Here is a 21,912-nt window from a genome sequence, read left to right on the forward strand (position 1 = left end):
CTGTCACAGAACTTACCATAGACTGGACAGCATTCTCTTTAGTTGTCTATATTTCTGCCCAAGCATTTGAACTGGGAATGCTTTGAGGGAAAGTGAAAATATCTTAATCATATACTGTATGTTAATTCCAATCTCTGACATATTGACTTGTACATAGCAGATGCTCTACAAATATTTCCTGAATTAAACTGAATATGTAGTTTAGAGACATGCCTGAAGAGAATCTTTTGCATTAAGAATCTTTATTATGATGTGGGGCTGGTCCAGTGGCATAGTGGTTAAGTTCATGTGCTCCGCTTCAATGGCCTGGAGTTCACAGGTTTGGATCCTGGGCATGGACCTAGTGCTGCTCATGAAGCCACCCTGTGGTGGCCTTCCACACAGAATAGAGGAAGATTGGCACAGAGGTTAGCTCAGTGGCAGTCTTCCTCAAGCAAGAAGAGGAAGATTGGCAACAGATGTTAGCTCAGGGCCAATCTTCCTCACACACACACAAAATCTTTATTATGGTGCAACAATAATTTTATTATTTCTACAACTAATAGCATGTGTTTGTTGATCATTTAGTATTTTCACAAAAGGGTTGTGAGCACTAAGGTAACGACTTTTACATGCACTATCACATTTAATTCTCACACGAAGTCACTGAAGTAGGTACTGTGATTTCCATTTTTCCAGTAAACCGAGGCATGGCAAAGTCACCCGTGAGTGATTCTGCCTCTGAACCCTGTGGTAGGAAGTGTACTGGGAATGACTCCCAGTAACTGTCACCCTTCTACAAACTCCTCCCCTTTGGGTGTGGGTGGAAGCTATGAATATGATGAGATATTACTCCCATGATTATCTTACACGATATGAAAAAAAGAGATGATCCTGGTGTGCCCAATCGAATTATGAGCCCTTAAAAGCAGCGATTTCTCCAGCTGATTGTAGAAGTCAGAGAGATTTAAAGCATGAAGGGAATGTGATGTGAGAGAGGTTCTGCCTTACTGAGATGGAGGAAGCCACGTGAGACTGAGAGTGGCCCCTAGAGGTTGAAAGCAACCCCAGGCTGACAGCCACCAAGGAAACTGGGACACCAGCTCTACCACTGTAAGGAACTGAATTCTGCCAACAACCTGAAGGAACCTGGAAGCGAGTTCTTTCCCAAAGCCTCCAACGGAGGGCCCAAACCGCCCAACTGTTTGATCTTGGCCTTGTAAGACTCTATTTAGGATTCCAGTCAAGGCCACCCAAACTTGCAGAGCTGTGAGCTAGCAAATGGGTGTTGTTTTAGGTTGCCTACTGAATGTCCCTGACAGTTAGGTGCTGCTGTAAGACTCCGTTCTGGCCATCAGAATGTGGGCAGGAGTGAAATATGTCACTCCCAGGCTTGGCCCATAAAAATCTCCAACCTTTCCTCCTTCACTCTCTTTCCTCACTTGCTACAGCAATGGAGATATCTCCAGAGCAACGTTGGGAGTCACGTGTTAGTGATGGCAGAACCTGCATCTACCTGTGTCCCTGAATGACTGTGTAGAGGAAGGAAGCTCTGCTGACCAAACTCTTCACCTGCCTGGGGTTAAGTGAACAACAAAAAAATTTCTACTGTGTTTCTGCTATTAGAAGCTAGTGTGTACATCAATGTGCGTGCATGCGAGTTGTGTGTGTGTTTACATCATCTTGGGTTATCCTAACTCATATAGAGATAGTTTTATAAGATCCAAGAACTCAAGGAGGAGAATGATCCAGACGCGTAAAGACCTGGGGAAAGAGAAATCCAGTCAGAGGAAACAGCAAGTTCAAAAGTCTGGAGATAGGAAAAGACTTGTGTTTATTTTTATTCCTATTCTTATTTATTTACTTTTTTGCAGGGAAGGATTCACCCTGAGCTAACATCTGTTGCCAATCTTCCTCTATTTTTTTCCTTCTCCCTAAAGCCCCAGAACCTGGTTGTATATTCTAGTTGTAATTCCTTCTAGTTCTCTATGTGAGCTGCCACCACAGCATGGCTACTGATAGATGACTGGTGTGGTTCTGTGACTGGGAAACGAACCTGGGCTGTGAAGGTGAGAGCACTGAACTTTAACCACCAGACCACTAGGGCTCGCTCAGGACTTGCTGTATTTAAACAAACAAACATGAAGAAAACCAGGGTAGCATTGTAGAAATAAATGGGAGTGAAAGAATGACAGGAGATAAGCTAAGAAAGTAGATATGAGCCAGGTAAGTGTTGAAGGCCAACATAAGGAATTTGGATTTTATTTTAAGACTGGATGTAAAGGATGAAGGAGAAGTAGTTTAAGATTAAATCAAAGTTTTTATTTCTGGCAAAGGGTGAATAGTGTCAGTGTTTTCAGTAGTGTTACTGAGATAAGAAACTCAGGGAAAAGAACACATTTTATGGGAAGTGGCAGATATCATGACTTCAATTTTAGAGAGCTGGAATAAAATGCCTGAAGCAGAGGTGGCCAATATGCAGTTAGAAAAATGTTCATGGCTAAGGAAAAAAGTCTGACCTGGAGTTAAGGGTTGAGACATCACAGGGTAATTGTGTGGAGTGTTCCGAGAAGAACCTGAGATAAACCTACATTTATGGGTGGAAGGAGAAGAAGGAAAGGAGACACACCAGAGTTTGAGCAATAACAGGGAAATTGATAGGGTGAGTGTCACAGATACAAAGAGAAGAATCTTCTTAGAAGAAGAAATGATCAACAATCTGTTAAAGTGTCACGAATTATAAAGCCTTCACATTGTCCCCGAATTGGGGACCACATGAACTTTGTCAACCTTGGTAAGATGGTTTTAATAGAGTGGTGAAGTACTTATGGAGGCAATGGAGGGGTAGTGGCTTAAATTTTGTCCCCCTAAAAGATATGTTCAAGTCCTAACCCCTGTGTCTGTAAATGTGACTTTATTTGGAAATAGAGTCTTGTAGATGTGATCAAGGTAAGACGAGGTCATACTAGATTAGAGTGGGCTGTAAATCCAATATGACTGACGGCCTTATGGGATGAGAGAAATCTGGACACATGGAGAACACCGTGTAATGACGGAGGCAGAGACTGGAGTGAGGCAGCTGCAAGCCAAGGAATGTCCCAGATTGCCAGGAACCACCAAAAGCCAGAATAGGAAGGAAGAATTCTCCCTTATAGTTTCCAGAGGGAGAACAGCCCTACCAAACCTTGATTTAGGACTTCCAGCCTCCAGACCATGAAAGAATAAATTTCTGTGTTTTAAGGCATCTAATTTGTGGTATTTGGTTACAGTAGCTCTAGGAAACATACAAGAGGTAAACAGGCAGAGAAAGCAAACTGTGGCGGTAAGGAATGTGCCTGCAAAGGGGAGAAGGGCAAGGCTGGGAGCATGAGTGGGAGATGGAACTCAGAAAAGACATGATTTTCCTGTGTTAGTCTTTTGCTGCTGTAGTTCCCTTCATGTGTAAGAGACTTGAGCCTATACAAATGCCGAGAAAGGAGCTAGCACAGGAGGAGAGGTAGAGAAGTCCTCACCAAAGTAGAAGGTGATCCAGATGGTATTAGCCCTCTGCAGGGCAATGAACACTTCTTCTTTGTTTCTTAAGAGAACGAGGAAACATTGGTGCTGATGCAGGAAAGGTATTGGGTTCCGTGACAGCAAGCTGAGGAATCCCGTCCAAGAGCATCAATTTGAGACAAAAGCAGTCATCTACTAAGATTCATGGAGGTAAAAGTTTGAAGAACTGTGGACAATGACTGAAGAACCGGCAATGGCAAATGTGAGACAAAACACTTGGGAAATAAAGAAAGTTTGAGAGCAAGTATTTAGCCTATTGAAGACTGGAGAACATGGATATCAGAATGGCACCAATCTGTATGCCTATCAAATTTTCTTCAGCAGAGCTCAGGACCCCCAGATTTAGGTGTGTAAAACACAGACAATTAGATTGATCTAGGTTTGGTGGGTTTCCACTTGAATATATTGGAACAAAAATGGGGCAAGGAAGTTGAGAAAATTAAAAAGAAAGCATTTCAAGTTCTACAGTATGAAACTACTTCAGAAGGGAAGGAAAGTCAAGGAGAGAGTGAGAAGGGTTAAGAAACTAAGAGTTTCAAGAAGAATACAAATATTTTTAGTGGGAGTCAATGAGTGAAAGGGCTGGAAAAATGGGTGTTTGTTGTTGGATAGTGGGATACTTGAACTTAATGTGCTAGACATCGAACATTTCTAAGTGATGGCAACATCCAGGGTACTGAAATGAAAGCGAGGAACTTAAGGGTCTAGTCAAGTTTCTGATAGATGAGAAGGTAAAGGATCTTAGAGGCTGAGCTGTCTAATGGGTTGTTCACATGACAATCAAAACAACACAGGATGTGCCAGACCTCGGGCAGAGAAAGACGAAGGGTGAAAATCTAGGTGCTCAAGCCTTTACTGAATTAGGGAACAGAGGTAAGATATTAGTGAAGATGAGAAAATAACTTCCTACAGCCAAAGAGCATGGGTGTCACAGGATCAGCGAGTACTAAAGAAAGGTAGAAAAGTAATAATCTGGAATGATCTATGGTGGGAGAGAAGCAGAGGATGCTGACCCTTTCCCCTTGATTTCTGAATTACATGGGACATCAAAGAGTGATTCACATCCACTTAAAAAGACTGAAGAAGAGATCGCTATCTTCAGGGGAGAGTCAGTTTTCTTTAATTTCAGGAAAATATAAGAAATAGAACATGAAGAGTATGAGGCCTTCTCTAAGCATCTCCTGCTGAAATATAAGCTTCATACGGGCAAGATCTTTTCATCTTTTATTTTCCATTGAATTGTCAATGCTTAGAAAAGTTCTGAGTGTCTATACAGCAGACACCCAATAATATTCACTGAATGAATGAACCATTCCTGACAGAAGTGATTATTTCTGTACTAAATAATTGTTATTATTGTTACGGGACGTATCAATTTTTAAATTTATTTTGAATACACACCTTCTCTTCTCTAGTATTTTTTAGGTATTTGAAGGAAGTCTTGGAATGTTATTAATCACAGCATCAAATACATAGAGTAGAGCTATAGGCTGAATTGTGACCCCACCCCCCCACCCCCCCCCGCAAATTCATAAGTTGAAATCCTACCCCAGTACCTCAGAATGTGACCTTATTTGGAAATAGGGGTCGTTGTAGTTGTAATTAGTTGAGATGAAGTCATTAGGGTGGCTCTAATCCCATATTGACTTGTGTCCTTATAAAAAGGGGAAATGTGGACACAGGCAGCACACAAGGAGAATGCCATGTGAAGATGAAGGCAGAGGTCGGGACGACGTGTCTACCAGTCAAGGAATGCCAAAGATTGCCAGCAAACCACCAGAATCTCTAGGAGAGACACATGGAACAGAGTCTTCCTCACAGCCCTCACAGGGCACCGACCCTGCTCACACATGGATCTGGGACTGCTGGCCTCTAGAACTGTGAGAAAATAAATTTTTGTTGTTTAATCCACCCAATGATTATTTGTATGGCAGCCCCAGCAAACTTACACTGGTAGTTTAACCAAAAAGAATTTTGCTACGTATTAGATAACTAAACGAAAAATTCTAAGAAGCTACAGGAACAGCCTACCTCATTAAAACTGTTTATCATGTTTAGCATATTAATTACTTCTGAATTATGCATCGGTATTTGTTGTCATTTACTTTAAAATATTAATTTACTGATTCTCAGTGGTTTTTCAAATTAATTCAATTCCTTTCAACTCTAGTCAATAAGACTTTAATAGATTCAATAAAGTCCTTATTCCTATGGTACATACTATAGAGATTTTGGAGATAAATAATAACATGATAACTGTACTTGATAAACTTACATTCTTGCTTTGAATCAAGATTTATCCCCTTTAAAAAAAGTTAATATTATAAGACAGGCCATATTCAAGTGATGACTTTGTAGGAAAATGATATGAAGGATCCTATGAATCAAAGGAAGACGGGGGAGATCTCCCCCAGTACTGGGAGATGACCACAGTTAACACTTTGGTGCATATCCTACAGATACATATCCATATATGTATATATATATATACACGTCCATGTATATGTACACACGTATACATGCATATATTTTACCAAAATAGACTCATGTATTGCATGTTGTCTGTTAAAATGTTTGTTTTTTAACATCTTTCCACATTATTAAATATTCTCCTACAGCATAGTAAGCTATATGGTCACACCACACTCCATTACTGGACATTTAGAAGCTCTTTGCTGGTCTACACAGGCCAGTGATTTCATGTGCTAAGTTCTAATTTCATATATGATGCCTTTCTACACTTGTTTTCCAGATTTGGACTTGGAGAAAGAGGTAGATATGTCGTTTTACAAATATTCCAATGGTTTTCTGGAGGGTAGGAATATAACAGCTGACACAGTCATAGCAAATGCCTGGAGGTCAAGGGTTCCGGATATCAGTACAGGAATATAAAAGGCTGTTCCACTGATTCACTCTTCCTCCTACGTTCTCCAAAAGAAGCCAATGACAAGAAAAAGACATACTGTTTGATTCCATCCATATTAAGTTCAAAAACAGCAAAATGAATACATGCTAACAGGCAGGAAAACAGTCTTCTGAGTCAGAAGATAAGACTTAAGGGCAAAAATGGGGGGCTTCTGGGGTGCTGACAATGCTCTGTTTCTTGATTTGGGTGGTGGTTCCATGGATGTGTTCAGTTTGCGAATATTCATCAAATTGTATGTATACTCAAGATATGCTTACTTTGGGGTATGAATTTCCACTTTAATTAAGAAGTTTTAAAAAATAAATTAAAAAATAATGGCAGCTCTCAAAATGGCCAAAATAGCAGGCACCTCTATTTGTAAAGTTCTCAATGGAAGGACACATTCCAACACTTTTACCATAATTTAACTCCACTTTTTTTTCTTTTTTTTTTTTTTGGTGAGGCAGATTGGCTCCCAGCTAACATCTATTGCCCATCTTCATTTTTTTGCTTGAGGAAGACTGTTGCTGAGCCAACATCTGTGCCAATCTTTCTCTTTGTATGTGGGATGCTGCCAAAGCATGGCTTGATTAGCAGTGCCAGGTCCACACTGGGGATCCAAACTGGTGAACCCAACCACTATGTCACCAGCTGGCCCCTAACTCCACTACTTTTTTAAACTGGTTGTTATTATTCCCACTATCCCTCTGAAATACCTTCAAATAGAGAGTCCTTTCCTACCATTTAATAGCATAACATTCATCGATTAAGTGAACAGATAGGGGTAATATTTGGATACAGATCTTAAAATATAAATTTAAACCTATTTAATTTCTTCACACACTGGTGCATGGCAGAAGCATCTTACAAGAATGACATTTTGGTTGTGTTGTTTACAGTGAACCAAAGCTGATATTTAAACACTGTGTGAAAGTTATTTCATTTCACTAGATCCTTTGTTCCTAAGCGGACACGGCTCTTTAAAGTACCCATTGTTCATTAACCTGAGGTCTGGTATGTAGCCAAGCCTTGAGCAACTCTTCTGGAGTCTCTGATCGAAGAGTTAGTACCTTAGTAACTTGGCCTCTGCAGGTCTAGATTCTTTAGGTTTTTTTCCTTGTATCCTCAAGGTTTCATACACTTTGTATAACAATGCTATATGTCTGTGACACAAAAAGGGCACGAAGTATGACTTAGTTTGTAATAGAGAGACACTGTGACTCATAGATGAGATCATTGCCTTACCTAAAAACCCTCACATGCTCTGTCTTATTAATACTCAGTCTTCCGGATTAAAACACAAGCACGCTAACAGTATTGCCCTCAGTAATATGACTTTACGTAAGAGGAGTCATTTAAAGGCCCTGCATCGTGTATTAAAAAACGCAAAATGAAACAAAATATCAAGGTTAAAGTTTCATTTTGCCAAGACAGGTCCTATTGTAAACCATCAGTGTGAATGAATATAATTTAGCTCAAATTTGTAGAGTGTTGATAAGGTTCCTTATAACGCTTGGTTAGAAGTACCTAACCTTTAAATGCTTTTTATTGTGCCATAAGCAATACGGCTTTTCCTACGATAAATTTCTCATCGTAAGACTTAAGTGTTTGGAAGGTTCAACATGAACGTTTCTATTTTGCTGTTTATACGTGGTCCTTTGTGACCTTGGCAAATAAGACCGAAAAAAAAGTTTTAGCACTTTTAGTTGGTTGAAGATATAAATACTTACTGCTTATCTAACTTTACCAGAAATTCACCTGCTTTTCCTCTCTCCTTCCCTTCTCTCTGTCTCTGTCTCTGTCAGACACACACACACACACACACACACACACACACATCTTACATTGCTATTATCTTTGTCTTACGGCCTCAGTCTTAGTGACAGAAGCCCGGGTCCTAAAGGAGCAGCAGAGAGATGTTCTCTATGGCACCGGAAAGCAGTCACTCTGACTCAATCATAAGACTGTTATAGATTCATTAGATGATACACTTGAAAATATCCATGTTTTATGGTCTGGTGTCACATCCATATTTACAGGGTCCCTACTGACCTTTCCCCCTTTGGAGTTCTAGTAGTTATAAGCAGCAATGACTTAGGTTGGGCAAACCAATAACAATTTATGTAGTAAAAAAAGAACTGTCCTGAAAGATCACTATTCTTTCCTTAAGGGTGGCACAACTCACATAAACTTCCTTATCATGCTTGTAGAATACTTTTCTCGATTACCGCCATCTTGCTATCCTTGTTTCTAAAAACTTTGTACGCTTCTCTGAAACATCTCACAAACTTCTTAAAGATTGCTGGTTTCTGGTAGGGTGCTTATTTAAAATGAGAATGATCTGGTTGGTTAGAGTGTGATAGGCATCATCAATCATGATGCTATCTAGTCTGAACTTTGAAACAAGTTACGTTGAACAGTCTCACAAAAGGTTCCATTTTTCTACCTCTTTGTGAACAGACCGTACACACACACCTTAAGTGGCCCCCAATAGCTCTGGTGATATCAATACAGGTCCTTCAATCTTTCGATAATGTTTTTAATCATCAGCTTTAAAGTACAATTGTTTTTATCTCGAAATTCCTAAAAATCTGCTATGGGACAGAAATAAGAGATTAATGGAGATCTCGCAAAAAAAGATAAATGGCACCACCAGAATACCACGAAACTGGGGGGAAAATTAATTGAACCTATACTTTTGATAAATATTTATTTTTTGCAGAAGAAAAATGCATACTAGTTTAAGCTGTCATTATACTAACCTACATCCTATTTTTCATATTATTAGTAATACATAATGTGGTAGTTTATATTCAAAAATAAAACTAGAATGTATATACCCCACGTATTTATCCAGAAATACACCAAGGTTACTATGGTTACGAAAAATCCATTACCTTTGAATACAGAATGAAAAAGTTTGACTTAAAGTGTGTGCTATTTATTATAGCACACATCAACAGCCTTCGGGAGGTACTCTAACTGGATTCATTTTTCAGTGTCACCACTGACCCACCATACTACTAGCTTATGGCCTATGCAAGGCAAAAAATTTGAACTGTATGCATTTTTAAATATATTTTGTACTAACTCAAGGTGCACCAATGCCTTTGATTTTTAATACTTCATATTTAAGAGAAAGAGGAAAAAAAATATGAACCACCTAGATGCTAAAGTGGCTTCTGAATTGAAATGCATTTACCTTTTCCTCTATCCACCACGGCAGCAAGATCCATTCGCTACGCATAAATGGAAGAATGTTGGTTCTATTCGGAAACTTAAAAGGGAGCTCCAAATAATTGGAGTAGGAGTGAGAAAAAAAAGTCGACATTTTGAATATTTACGAGGGGATAGTAAGCCAAGTTACTAAGGAAGTTTTTGATAGTGCAGAAGGCAAAGAATCTTAAATAGTGCAGATGATTCTAACCAGGAAAAACAGGGCATAAAACGTAGTTCTTGAAGAAGTTTTAAAATTATCCCTCACTCCTATTAAATTTTTGCTCATCAAGACCGTGATCAAAGTAAAATATAAATGGCTAATAATCATACAGAAAAGTAGTCAGCATAATTAGTAAACATGCAAATAAAAATAAGGTAATATTTTTTACTTGTAAAATTATCAAAGATTTAAGAATATAACATTCACTGCTAATGAACTTTTCTGGGAAACAACGCAAAAATGTATGACAAATATTCTGCAAAAGTTCACTACCTTTGACTTAGCTGTTCCCCTTTTAGGAATCTAGCAAACAAAGATTTACGTACACAATATTTATCACAACATATTTAAAATAGAGACAAATCAGAAACTTTTGAATTGTTCAAGTGGCTAAATGAATTAATGTACATTCGTAAGACGGAATATAAGGTTATTAAAAACATTTTTAGAAAAGTGCTTAATGATGTGAGATATAGTCATAATAAGGGAATATGCAAGGATTCAAAAGTATACATTATAAAAAACTAAAACTGTACATTATAGCTCAATTCTGTAAAAGTCAGTAAAGTACTAGAAGGAATTATATCAAATATTGGGTTTCTATCTGTATGGTGGGATTATCCAGGTACTAGGTATGTATTTGTTTTAAATTATCATCAATAAGCAATATGTTACTTTTATTGTTAAAAAATATTATCAACTATTTCTCTAACCTAGCAGACTGCATCCTCCATTTCTTAGTCTTCCTAAGAATTGACGCTTCAGCCCTGTAGAGAGCCATGTTAGTGGCCTAAACTTCCACTATTACTGACGGCACTGGCCCTCATGAATATAAGTTCCACCTACAAACCATTCAGCATGCAAAGGATATTAGGTCACAAATATCCTGACATGAAGACAAGCAATGATCACCTCAGCATCCTAGATAGAGGTGACGATGAAACATGGCATGGATTTAATGCGTCTATAGAGACAAGGGCCTTCCTCGATGGCGAGAGCTATTTCCCCCATCAGTTTCTTCCTGCTGACTTCAGACAGACAGACTCCCTTTGCCATTGTGCCTTCTCTGTGATTCGGAGTGGACAGGTCAACTTTGAAGACATAAATGACCTGAATTTAGTGCATATCACAAGTATAAAATCCTAGAGTTCAAAGGGATCTTAGAGGCCATTTTATTCAAGTCTCATGAAATTTGGGGTCTCTAAAAAGCACTCACTTTAGGGGCTCTGTCATGGACTGAATTGTGCTCCCCAAAATTTACATGTTGAAGCTTTAACCCCCAATATGACTATATTTGGAGATAGGGTTGTTAAAGAGGTGATTAAGGTTAAATGAGGTCATAAGGGTAGAGCCCTAATTTGGTAGGACTGGTGTCCTTCTGAGAGGAAGAGACGGCAGGGGTGCATACACAGAAGAGAGGCCAGGTGAGGACATAGCAAGAAGGCAACTGTCGGCAAGCCAAGGAGAGAGGCCTCCAGAGAAACCAAACCTGCCAACACCTTGATCTTGGACTCCTAGCCCCAGAACTGTGAGAAATAAATTTCTGTTGTTTAAATCACTCAGTCTGTGGTATTTTTTTATGGCAGCCCTAGAAGATTAATACAGATGCTCTGGGGTTTGTATTCAAGCTCCTGTCTCCCTTTCAGAGTTGTTGTGAGGAAAAATAAAATAATACATGTTCAATAAGTAGAAAGTGTAGAGATTAAAAGTGTGGACTTTGAGGCCAGACAGACCCAGATTTGGATCAGTTCCTCCAATTCCTGACTAAAATTTCCTGACCCTTCTAGGCCTCAGTTTTACTAACTAAAACTATCATGTACAACTTTGAACCCCACCATAACGTTCTTGGCTCAGTTCCTCTCCTTAGTGACCAATATCGCAGTCCCAGCGTCCTTCATGTCTTCAGCCTTTGCGGGTGAGAGCAACAAGAAATATAGTCGCTTGTGAGAAGCCAAGAAGTCTATAGAAATAAGATGCTATGAGTGATATCGGAGATAGAATCTTTAAAAATCTACATAAGGAACAAAAACCATTGAAGAACCTACCACTGTAGCTAGAGAAAATAGTTATGGGCGTGATAAAAATATTCCACTTCCTTTACTTTATGTTATATTTTGGGCATCTATTGTACTCATCCACTATAGTAACATTTGCCGCGATCTTTCATTGCAGATATAGTCACATGGGTCTGTTAATGTCAATCAAACAAAATCCAGAATTAGTATCATTTTGTAGGCGGTATGAGAAGCCAGTGTGAATTATATCTTCCTTTCCTCACACTGCTCTTCTTCTGGCTTTGCTCAGTGTAAATATTCAAGGCCCACAGTTTGAGATCTGCCATAGGCCACACTACTTCCCTGTGGACCGGGTCAGTATTTGCTCCCACACCATGGAAGAGATCTTTGTTTCTTTTTCTCTTTTCTCTGTTGTTCTTTTTTTCTCACCCTTCTCTTACCCTCCACCAGTTCTCCTTCGCTGTCTTCTTTCTTTGTTCCCAGCAGTGTTCTGATTTTATCCATTAATTTACTCAACACTGTTTATTCGCCACCTGCTCTGCTATAGGTCCTGGAGATGCCGTAATGAACAGGACAGATATGGTCCTTAGGACACTTATGGTTTACTAGGCAAACTGACAAGTGAAAAGGCAGCCTTATTCAAGACAACATGAACAAAAAAGTGGAGGGGATAAAGGTGTTCAATGAGCATACAGGGGGCATACCTAACTCATACTTGGGGAGTCAGAGAAGGGTTCTCAGGAGAAATGTCTACCCTGGGCCTGCATGGTGTGCTTTCCCGTTATGCATGATGAGACATTTTGGTCCTACAGAAGTGCTTTGTATATCAATTATTAACACGTGTAAAGTTCATTCCATGATGTATTTTCATTTCTTCTGAAATAATTTCTGTGGCTTATAATTTTTAAATAATGCCTTCAGATGTTGTTAGGGTGAGGTTAATCTATTTTTTTGGTTTATAACATGAACTCTGCATTCTACAGGAGACAATTATTATTATTCTCTTTACCAAGTGCTAAGAAGATGCTAGGTGTTTTATATACAGCTCTATTTCTCTTCAAAATCTTGAAAATTGTAGTCATTCCCACTTTACAGATTCAGAAACTAAGTCTCAGAAGTTAAGTAACTTGTTTTAAGACCACATCCTCTTCATCATAGCCGAATACTGGCGGGGGTATCGATGTCTAACACTCACAGGCTGTGTGACCTTGAGGAAGTTACTTACCCTTTCTATGCCTCAATTTCCTCATTTGCAAAATGGGGAAAATGATAATATGTACCTCATAGAATACAAATTCCAGGATTCTATCCAACCATGATGAGTAAAACATGAAAGCAATAGTGCTTGTCCTCTGAAGGTTCTCAGACTAGAGAGGACGCAAAATATGGAAACCCTGAGAATGCAATTGGATGAATGCCATGGCCCTGTCCAAAAATGCCTCATACTTGCATCTGTTTGTGTCCCCATGAAGTCACGAATGCCAAGAGAGGAGGGACAATGTCTGGCTGGTTCCTTGTTATAACCTTAGTAACTGGCATTGTTGTGAAGGGGCGAAGACATATAATTAATCCTGCCTCTGATTCTAACTTGTGAACTTTCTTGAAGAATTTAATATCTCTAGGCCTAAGTTTTTTCAACAATCAATATTTGACTAATGATGTTTCATCTGATAGTCACATATAGTATATAAAATAAAATAAACAACCACTATAATTACTGTACAAATATAAACATGATTCAGATGCCAGACAACATATGTAATGGCAGCCTCTTGTGTTTCACAAGGTTTTCAACAATTCTTTTTACTTAAATGTCATCACACTTTATAATATGACCCAGGCATATATACTATGTTTCTTCTCAAATAATCTAAAATTCAGAGCTCACTGAATCCCACTTCTGAGTCTTTAGATATTCCACATTCATGAGGGTTTTAAAGTAGTTAGCTCATGTGACGGCAGAATTTGTTTGAAATGACATCATTAACTCAACCGGGCACTGTGAGTGACCGGGGACCACACTGGGTCCCAGCTTCAATCCTGTGATGAGGTAGAGGCGGAGGAGTCATATGCTGGGCTTTTTGTGTTGGTCCATTTCCAAGGCCCCCTGCACCTGAGCAAAGGTATGTTAGTAAAGGACTTGGGTAAGGAGTGGGGGGGTCTACAGGAGAGAAGACACAGTAAGAAAGCCTTGGGGGAGGGGCAGGGGAGGCAACAGGAGGCCTTTTCCAGTTTTTCAGTTTGGTTTCACCATAAGTGTAATGTAACCCTACAGGTCATGGTATTTTAGCAATTTAACAAGAGACAAAAATAAGTACCTTTATTTTTATTTATTTATTTATCTACTTTTTTGAGGAAGATTAGCCCTGAGCTAACATCCGGTGCCAATCCTCCTCTTTTTTTTGCTGAGGAAGACTGGCCCTGAGCTAACATCCATGCCCATCTTCCTCTGCTTTATATGTGGGATGAACCGGAGAACCCAGACCACTGAAGCGGAACACGCGAACATAACTGCTGCACCACCAGGCCGGCCCCCAGTACCATGATTTTTAAAACCAAATTCTCAGATAACTATAGAATATAATTATCTGAAATATATATATATATATATTTTCGATTTGCAATTATCTATCTCATTATTTACATATTATATATATATATATTTGTAACTATTATAGATATTATATCAGAAATATTATAACTACTTACTGATGCCTATGCAAGTCTTACCTGTGACTGTGTAGTTCTCTTCCTTGCCTGAATAGATTAGCATCCCATCCATGTATAAAGAGTACTGAGTTATAATCCCATTGGCTTTTTTGGGTGGATTCCAGGAGAGTAACAAAGAATTGGGAAGAGATTTGGCTCCTGGTGGCTGAACGTCTTGTGGAGCTGGGGGGGGGGGGGGGGGGGAAGATTTATAGAGTCTAATTTTAGTTTACTTTTCTAATTTAAACTTTTCAAGCCCAAACCAATAAATCGTGGAATAAACCTGAAATCCCAAGCATGGAAATGTTCCTGATTCGTGGGCAGCTTGTCAGTAATTGCTTTAGGAACAGTACTAAATAACTGTCCTGAATTTATGAGAATTTGCATCAGTGATGGATGGGGAGTTCTTACACCAGTTCACTTGACTGATGCTTGTGTTACTTCATCAAAAGTATTATTAACCCATAGTCTCTACTTGGTGCCTGTTAAAACAAATTAAACAGATAACATCCCTACCCTCGATGAGCTTTTGATCTAAGACAGACAACGCTGGTGAAAGTGGTTCATAATAGCTAGAAAAAAACCTCTCCATACCGTAGAAATAGCCAGAAAGTACAGAATCAATGTAATTAATTATATATGAAAACTACACCGTGTGTAAGATTTTTTTAAAAAGGAGTTCTGTTCCTTTGCTGTCATGGTCAATGAATTGGAGTCATAGGAACTGAAAGCTCTTAACAATTGACCCTAAACATACCTATCGTTCAGTATATTGGCAATAAATTTAAGGAAAAACTAGAAACTGGGAATTCCATAATTAATGGAAAGGAAATGGTGAATTGGACAAGTAGGAATGCCTCTGGGGTATAACTGTGAAGTAGATTTGAAGGTCACCAGTAAAAACTTGGACAGGGGATGCAGTGAACGTAGAGAAAATAATGAGAGGTATAGGACCATCTGTCCCATATGGAAGTTGGTGGAAGTATTGTATTTGTACACGGGCATGATGATCATGTGCCCCAGCAGAAGCAACGACACATTAAGAAAGAGTGCTATTCTAGGTAGACTAGATGGAGAGAACATTGAGAAAATGCCGGACATGGGTCACTGACGGTGCAGTCCAGGTGAGGGGGTTGGTTAGGTCAAGGGCAAAGCATAGAGAATAAAGGGTCACAAGAAGGATTTCACAAACTCCTTTATCCTGTCACGGTTTCAGCATACGGGCCATTGTCTTTCTCTAACGCATCTTCTGTACAAGTGGTACTTGCTGGAGGATTTCAAAGAGGGAGAGGGGGAAAGTAGAGGGAGTGAGAAAGGGGGATGGATGGGTCTGGAGAAGAGGAGAGACTAGCTGACTCTTTTTCCCTAAAGATCAAGCTCTCAAATCTCCTAAATAACTTGACAAGTAGATAGTAAAAGAAATGTGTAATTCCCCTATTCTGGGAGAGAGAAATATGAAGTAACAATGCTTCAAATGTTTCGAGAGCTGTTATTTCTGGAAGTGATGCATTCTGATGCTTGAGCAAAGATTACACTCGGAGTGTTAAAATATTTTCTCTTTCTCACTGCCTCCTTAATGTAGGCTTTCTGAAACATTAATTTATGCCAACAGTTTGTAAGTTTCAAGTACGACAAAAGTGCGACTTAAGTCGGAAGGAACCGAGCAATGATTAATAATGCCTTGATTGGCATTTGGAGGTTCCATCGTACTGAAATAATTGTTGCCTGTGCTGGTGTTTAGCAGTTAAAAGAGACCATGGAAATCAACCGTTTGATTCTCAATTTCATACTGTGCCATACAATCAATTCTTTTTAGTCAGACTGTCTCTAGATTTACTTCTGAGCCATAGTAAAATGAGGAAGCTTTCATTAATCTTTCAGATGCTTCATATTAATGACAAGGCTCTTGCATGAACAATGTAACAGCAATTAAAAAGCCCATTAATCTGCATTACAGCTATTAAAGATGCATGTCATTAAAGGGTATGGGGTTTGATTCATTTTCGCACCCCCCCAAAAATGGAGCAATTATGGCCTGGCAATGCACTTTGTCATCAAATTAGGTTGGGGTTTGCCAGCAAATGGCCTTGCAGCATTTAGCTCTTCTCCTATTTTATTATTCATGACTGAAATGTGGAAGTCAAGACCTTTGAAATTACTTTACCTTCTTGTGGAGTAGAAATGTTCAATGCCTGGGAGCTCTCAGTACAGCCAGCCAAAGTGCACGCAGTCAGGGTTACTGCATAGTTTTTGAAGGGTAGTAAGCCTGTCAATATGCCTATAACAAAAGGGAAAAGGAGAGGTTTGCATGTTTACCGTAAGCAGCTACAAAAGGTATTGGGTGTGCGTGTGTGTGTGTGTATGAGAGAGAGAGAGGGACACAGACAGAGAGAGAGAAAACGAAGACATCTGCCTCTTTAATTCATTTCCTTGTGTGCTGATTACAGAATGAAGTGACCAGTGAGAAAAAATTGTGAGACCAACTTATTGTTAAGAGGCTTCTAAGCAGCATTTTCCCAAATGCGTTCCTCAGAATGCTAGTGCCTTGCAATGTTTCCCCGTACAAATGGGGATTTCCACATATAGTTCATAAAGCAGAGCACAGTCTACCTGATAGTAGAGATGCATATTGTCCCATTGCAGGATCCTGGACCTCCTGCAGAAACAAAACTATTTAATTTTCTTTAACTTCTCATTCTTCAACCTTACTTAACTAGAGAGTCCTTTTTATGGGACATCGATTAACACACTTTGGGAAATGCAACTCTCAAGAGTGGTTTCATTATTTTAATGGTAGGATACACACATACAAACTATTTGTTCACGTTGCAGCTAAAAAATATGCAAATAAACATAGTTGAACAATTAGAAAATTAGATAATTATGCTTTTGTACTTCTCCTTGCAAAATTATTAGTTTATTTAATTAAGACACCTGTCTTAAACAGAAGTGTTGCACATGGAAGTGTTGAATTAACCTGACTTGGTGGTGGATCTATGAGATTTGTTCAGCAATTAAAAGTACCTGTAGAAATGAAAACATTTGTTTACTGGTGTTCATAATCAAAGCAAAAGCTCATTATTTAGTTAATCCTGTGAATTAAAGAAGTATTGAAAATATAATTTGTGTATTTGCTCATCATTTTTTTTTATTTGTGGGTTTTTTAGAGTTCTCTTTAATCCTAACTACATAGACCAGCATCATTCTTATAAAAAGATGGTCCCACTCATGGTATCTCTTTATTGAGTAAATCTTCAATAGCCTAGAGAATGCGTTATTGTTTTAATGTGCCAATATTGGTGACAGCTTGCATCATTCAAACGCAAATTTTAACACGCGTGTTTCCCTATTTCCCCTCCCCAAAAGAAAATTTTAATAAATTAAAAGAGCAAAGAGTGAGGATAAAGCAGAGACCAGAGCCATTGTTTGCACTGGCACCTTCTATTTGCCCTTGGTCCCTAGCGCTGCCTGCAAGTCTTCATTCTAGCAGCTCCCCAAGCATCCCTCTGGGCTACCCAACTCTCTCTGCTGCACTTGGCACCATCGTCTTAGCTCACGGCCAAAGAAGACAGCAAGCCAACGAACTAATCTGCATACATGTGTGACCATCTCATGCCAAATGCAGCTCTCTCTAATTTCAAAACCCCTCATGTCATAACCTCCTGCTTTGCCTCATTCCTGCCACTGGAATTGTCATTTCTCTTGAATCTCCCAGACCATGGCCCACATTCTGAGCTCATTTTCTTTTAAGGAGTTATTTTTCCTTCTACTAAGCATCTTAAAAGAAAGCTTATATCATCCCATATGCACCCTCATCATGTGGTGGTGTAGTGGTCGAGAGCACAGATGCTCAGGCCACATTGCCTGGGTCCAAAGGCCAATCTGGTATTGATTTGTTGTATGGGCTTGGGCAAATTGTTCAGACCTCTGTACCTTAGTTTCCTTATCTGTCATCAGGTAATAGTAGTACTCATCTTGAAGGAGATGCCTCACAGGGATAATACAGTATCACGGGGATATGAGATGGGGATAATACAGTATTTACCTCAAAGTGTTACTATCAAGATTAAATGAGTTTAGGAATAGAAAGTACTCAACACAGAGCTAAATAAGTAGAGAATTCCAGCACAGAGCTATGTCAGTCCAAGCTATGTTACTATTGCAACCGAGTTTCTGCCTGCGCTATGCTACTAAATACTGATTTTTATCTTTTACAGATCACTAGTGATCTCTTAGATTCCAGATCAAGTAATCCTTCCTCAAGCCTTATTCTCCTCTACTTGCTGAACTTGGCCTCCCTTAGCTTCCATCTGCACCGTTGAACTTTCCTGAGTTGTTCTAAACTATTGAGAGCTCCTTTCTTTCATTGACCTGACTGACTCATCTTCATTTCATAGTCCTTTAAATAGCTTTTGTGTTACAAGGTTGAGTCTTCAGGCTTCTTTCTTCTTCTAAACACTTGTCTTCGTTAGCTCATCAAACCTCATCTTTTACTTATATCTACAGACTTCATATCTCTCCTCTACACTCTGGGTCTGCATTTCTACCTGCAGGTTGGTCATCTATCCCACCTGGATGTCCCACTGGCATTTTGCTCTCCACATGCCCCAATGTAGACCCAACAGCCTAAAATATTTTGTTCCCAACCGAAACTATCATGATCCCAAAAGTCCAGGTTCAAACTAAGGTATCCTTGTAACACATGTTCTAGCCATTTTATCCTTTGAAAGTCTTTGGCATTTGTCACAATTTTCCTATTGCCAAGTTTGAATCGACTGTAATAGTCTGAATAAGACAACATGCATGTCTGAATTAGCATAATGTCATACTAACAAGAAATGGATCCGTCCTCAGAGAATGAAACTTTTAATCCTACAGTGAGAAAGAAAAATGTGTTGGGATATGAGATTGGGTCTTTTGGTCATCATTTAACCAATGTGGCATTTGTGAAAAGCATTGCCTCCCATAGATGGGCATGACTTAGCTGGGGCACAGGTATATTGTGTCCAAAAAGACACAGTGGTTGTATACAGGTTGGTGCTCTGAAATCTTTTGTATGAAGATGTGTCATATATCCAGGTCAGATTATTATTGAGAAACATAAAAGCAGTTCCTTTATTTTGCAATTTTGAAGACTGGCCTTACAAAATACCTTATCCTGAGACATTATTTCTTTCCAAATCATAGCTGAAGTACAATGTTGGAATCGTGACTGTTACATCCACTTAGCAAGAAAGGCATTAATGTAACTTGAAGAAGGATCATGTCAAACCAGATGCTGAGTTCACACTCACTAAATGGCCTTCAGTGTTTTATTTAACCTTTCTTGCCTTCACTAAAGGAGTTACTTTGTGTGTATATGTATATCATGAAATTCCCCTGCTAAAATTTTCCCCCTTAAACCTTAAGGACCTTAACATATGGGCAATACTCCTCTCATCAAACTTCCTTTCTTCGGTTTTGAGTTTTGGTAGAGAAGTTTGGCAAATTGTATTTCATGGAAAAACCCAAAGATTCTTAAAGAAAAATGCTGGAGGGAAACTGGATCATCTTTCAGGTCATTTATCACAGTGCTCACATTTCCCCTTTCAACGCAGGTGAAACGATAATAAACACTGAGAAATGAGAGATGCGAAATAGAGAACAGAAAAAAAGAAGAAAGCTGAGGTTCTGGTTCTTGCCAACTTTGAATCCCAGCTGGAAAGTTTTGGATGGTTTGTAAGTCATACTTTCAAAAAATGTGCTGTGCTTTCGGACGCTGAGGTGGCATTTCTTTCCTATTTCCAGTGGGCATCTTGCTCATGATGTTGTACCTCAGAGACAAAGTGGGTCAAACCAACAGATTTATTTTTTTCAAGTACAAGTTGGTATTATCTACATCAATAAGAGTAGGGTAATGATTCAGCATTTTCTTTCCTTTTGTTAGGTTACAGTGAATTGCTGGGGTAGGGAAGCGGCTGGTCCACCCACTGGTCTTCACTAAATCAGAATAATGACACAGTCATCTTAATATCCGGGACAATTTATCTCTTGTTTCTCAGTATGGAGAGTTTACCGGGATGGATTAAAGCTGATGCTTATAAAAAGTTCTGCTATTACTAAAAAAAGAGAATAAGTCTGTTTTCTTTAAGACTAAGTAAGGTAGCCCTTCTTGGATATCTCCCTGAAAACCATTGAGTGACTAGCCCAATGGCCTTACTTTAAGTGTCAGAGTCATACTCAGATTACATACTCTCTAGAAAAAAAAGTTAAACTACTATGATCCTACATCATCATTGAAAGGTATTTATCAATTTTTCTTCTATATGCTTTCTGGGAAAGGTGATATAGAATATAACTGATGTTTACAAGGTTTCTTTTTTTTATAGGTAACATTTTTTTTTTTCCTGAGGAAGATTAGCCCTGAGCTAACATCTGCCGGTCCTTCTCTTTTTGCTGAGGAAGACTGACCCTGAGCTAACATCCATGTCTATCTTCCTCTACTTTATACGTGGGACACCTACCACAGCATGGCTTGCCACGCCGTGCCATGTCTGCACCCAGGATCTGAACCAGTGAACCCCGGGCCACCGAAGCAGAACGTGCACACTTAACTGCTGTACCACCGAGCCAGTCCCTCTACAAGGTTTCTAATCCAAGAAAATATTAGATCTACAAGGACCCTAATGACATAAGCAATACATAGATTAATACGTAAAGTAGAATGCTTGCGTATATGCCAAGTCGACAAAGGCATTTATAAGATGTAGATTTCCCAGTCCAAGATGATAGGAGCTGTATATTTAATTAAAGACACAGAGGGAAAAAAGGATAATCACTGAAAGTAAATTCCAGTACTATACCAAAAAGAATATTGAAAAATATATAGTGTGGCATATTTACAAAGGAATCCTAGACAGAAAAATGTGGCATATAGTCTGTGTCCACAGAAAACCCAACGAGTAGTCTCCCTTTATGACACTTGCTGTGTTTAAAACAAAGAAGTTTATCCCAACAGTGAGAACTCTTAAGATTGGCTTGGATATAAACCTCTTTCTTCAGGAGACATCACAAAGGAGGGTTTTCTTTCTTTGAGTTTGAGACTGTCCCTACCTCTAGGCAGACCAGATGACCTCTCAAATTCCCTTTCAGCCACAAAACTCTGTGAAATCAGAAAATGGTCCCAACTATGTCAGGAAACTTGCCAGTCTCTTTTGATAATGGAACAGAGTGAGCTGAAAAAGCATTCCATAAGCATAAAGTCAGCATTATTGATGTCTTAAAAGTGTTAATATCCCATGAAACACAGGAGCATTGGTATCCGGATTAAA

General features: G+C 39.0%; 1 protein-coding gene across 1 annotated transcript in view; it reads right to left on the reverse strand.

Annotated features, from left to right (window-relative positions):
• USH2A (usherin) overlaps nucleotides 1-21,912 on the reverse strand; it is a 743,449-nt gene that overhangs the window by 375,008 nt on the left and 346,529 nt on the right. Inside the window, exons 31-32 of the mRNA XM_070501449.1 lie at nucleotides 16,767-16,880; nucleotides 14,624-14,785 (exon numbers count right to left, since the gene is read on the reverse strand). Of these exons, the coding sequence (XP_070357550.1) occupies nucleotides 14,624-14,785; nucleotides 16,767-16,880 (276 nt within the window). The remainder of the gene's footprint in view (nucleotides 1-14,623; nucleotides 14,786-16,766; nucleotides 16,881-21,912) is intronic.

Source organism: Equus asinus, chromosome 30 (assembly GCF_041296235.1).
Source record: "Equus asinus isolate D_3611 breed Donkey chromosome 30, EquAss-T2T_v2, whole genome shotgun sequence".
Lineage (NCBI taxonomy): Eukaryota > Metazoa > Chordata > Mammalia > Perissodactyla > Equidae > Equus > Equus asinus.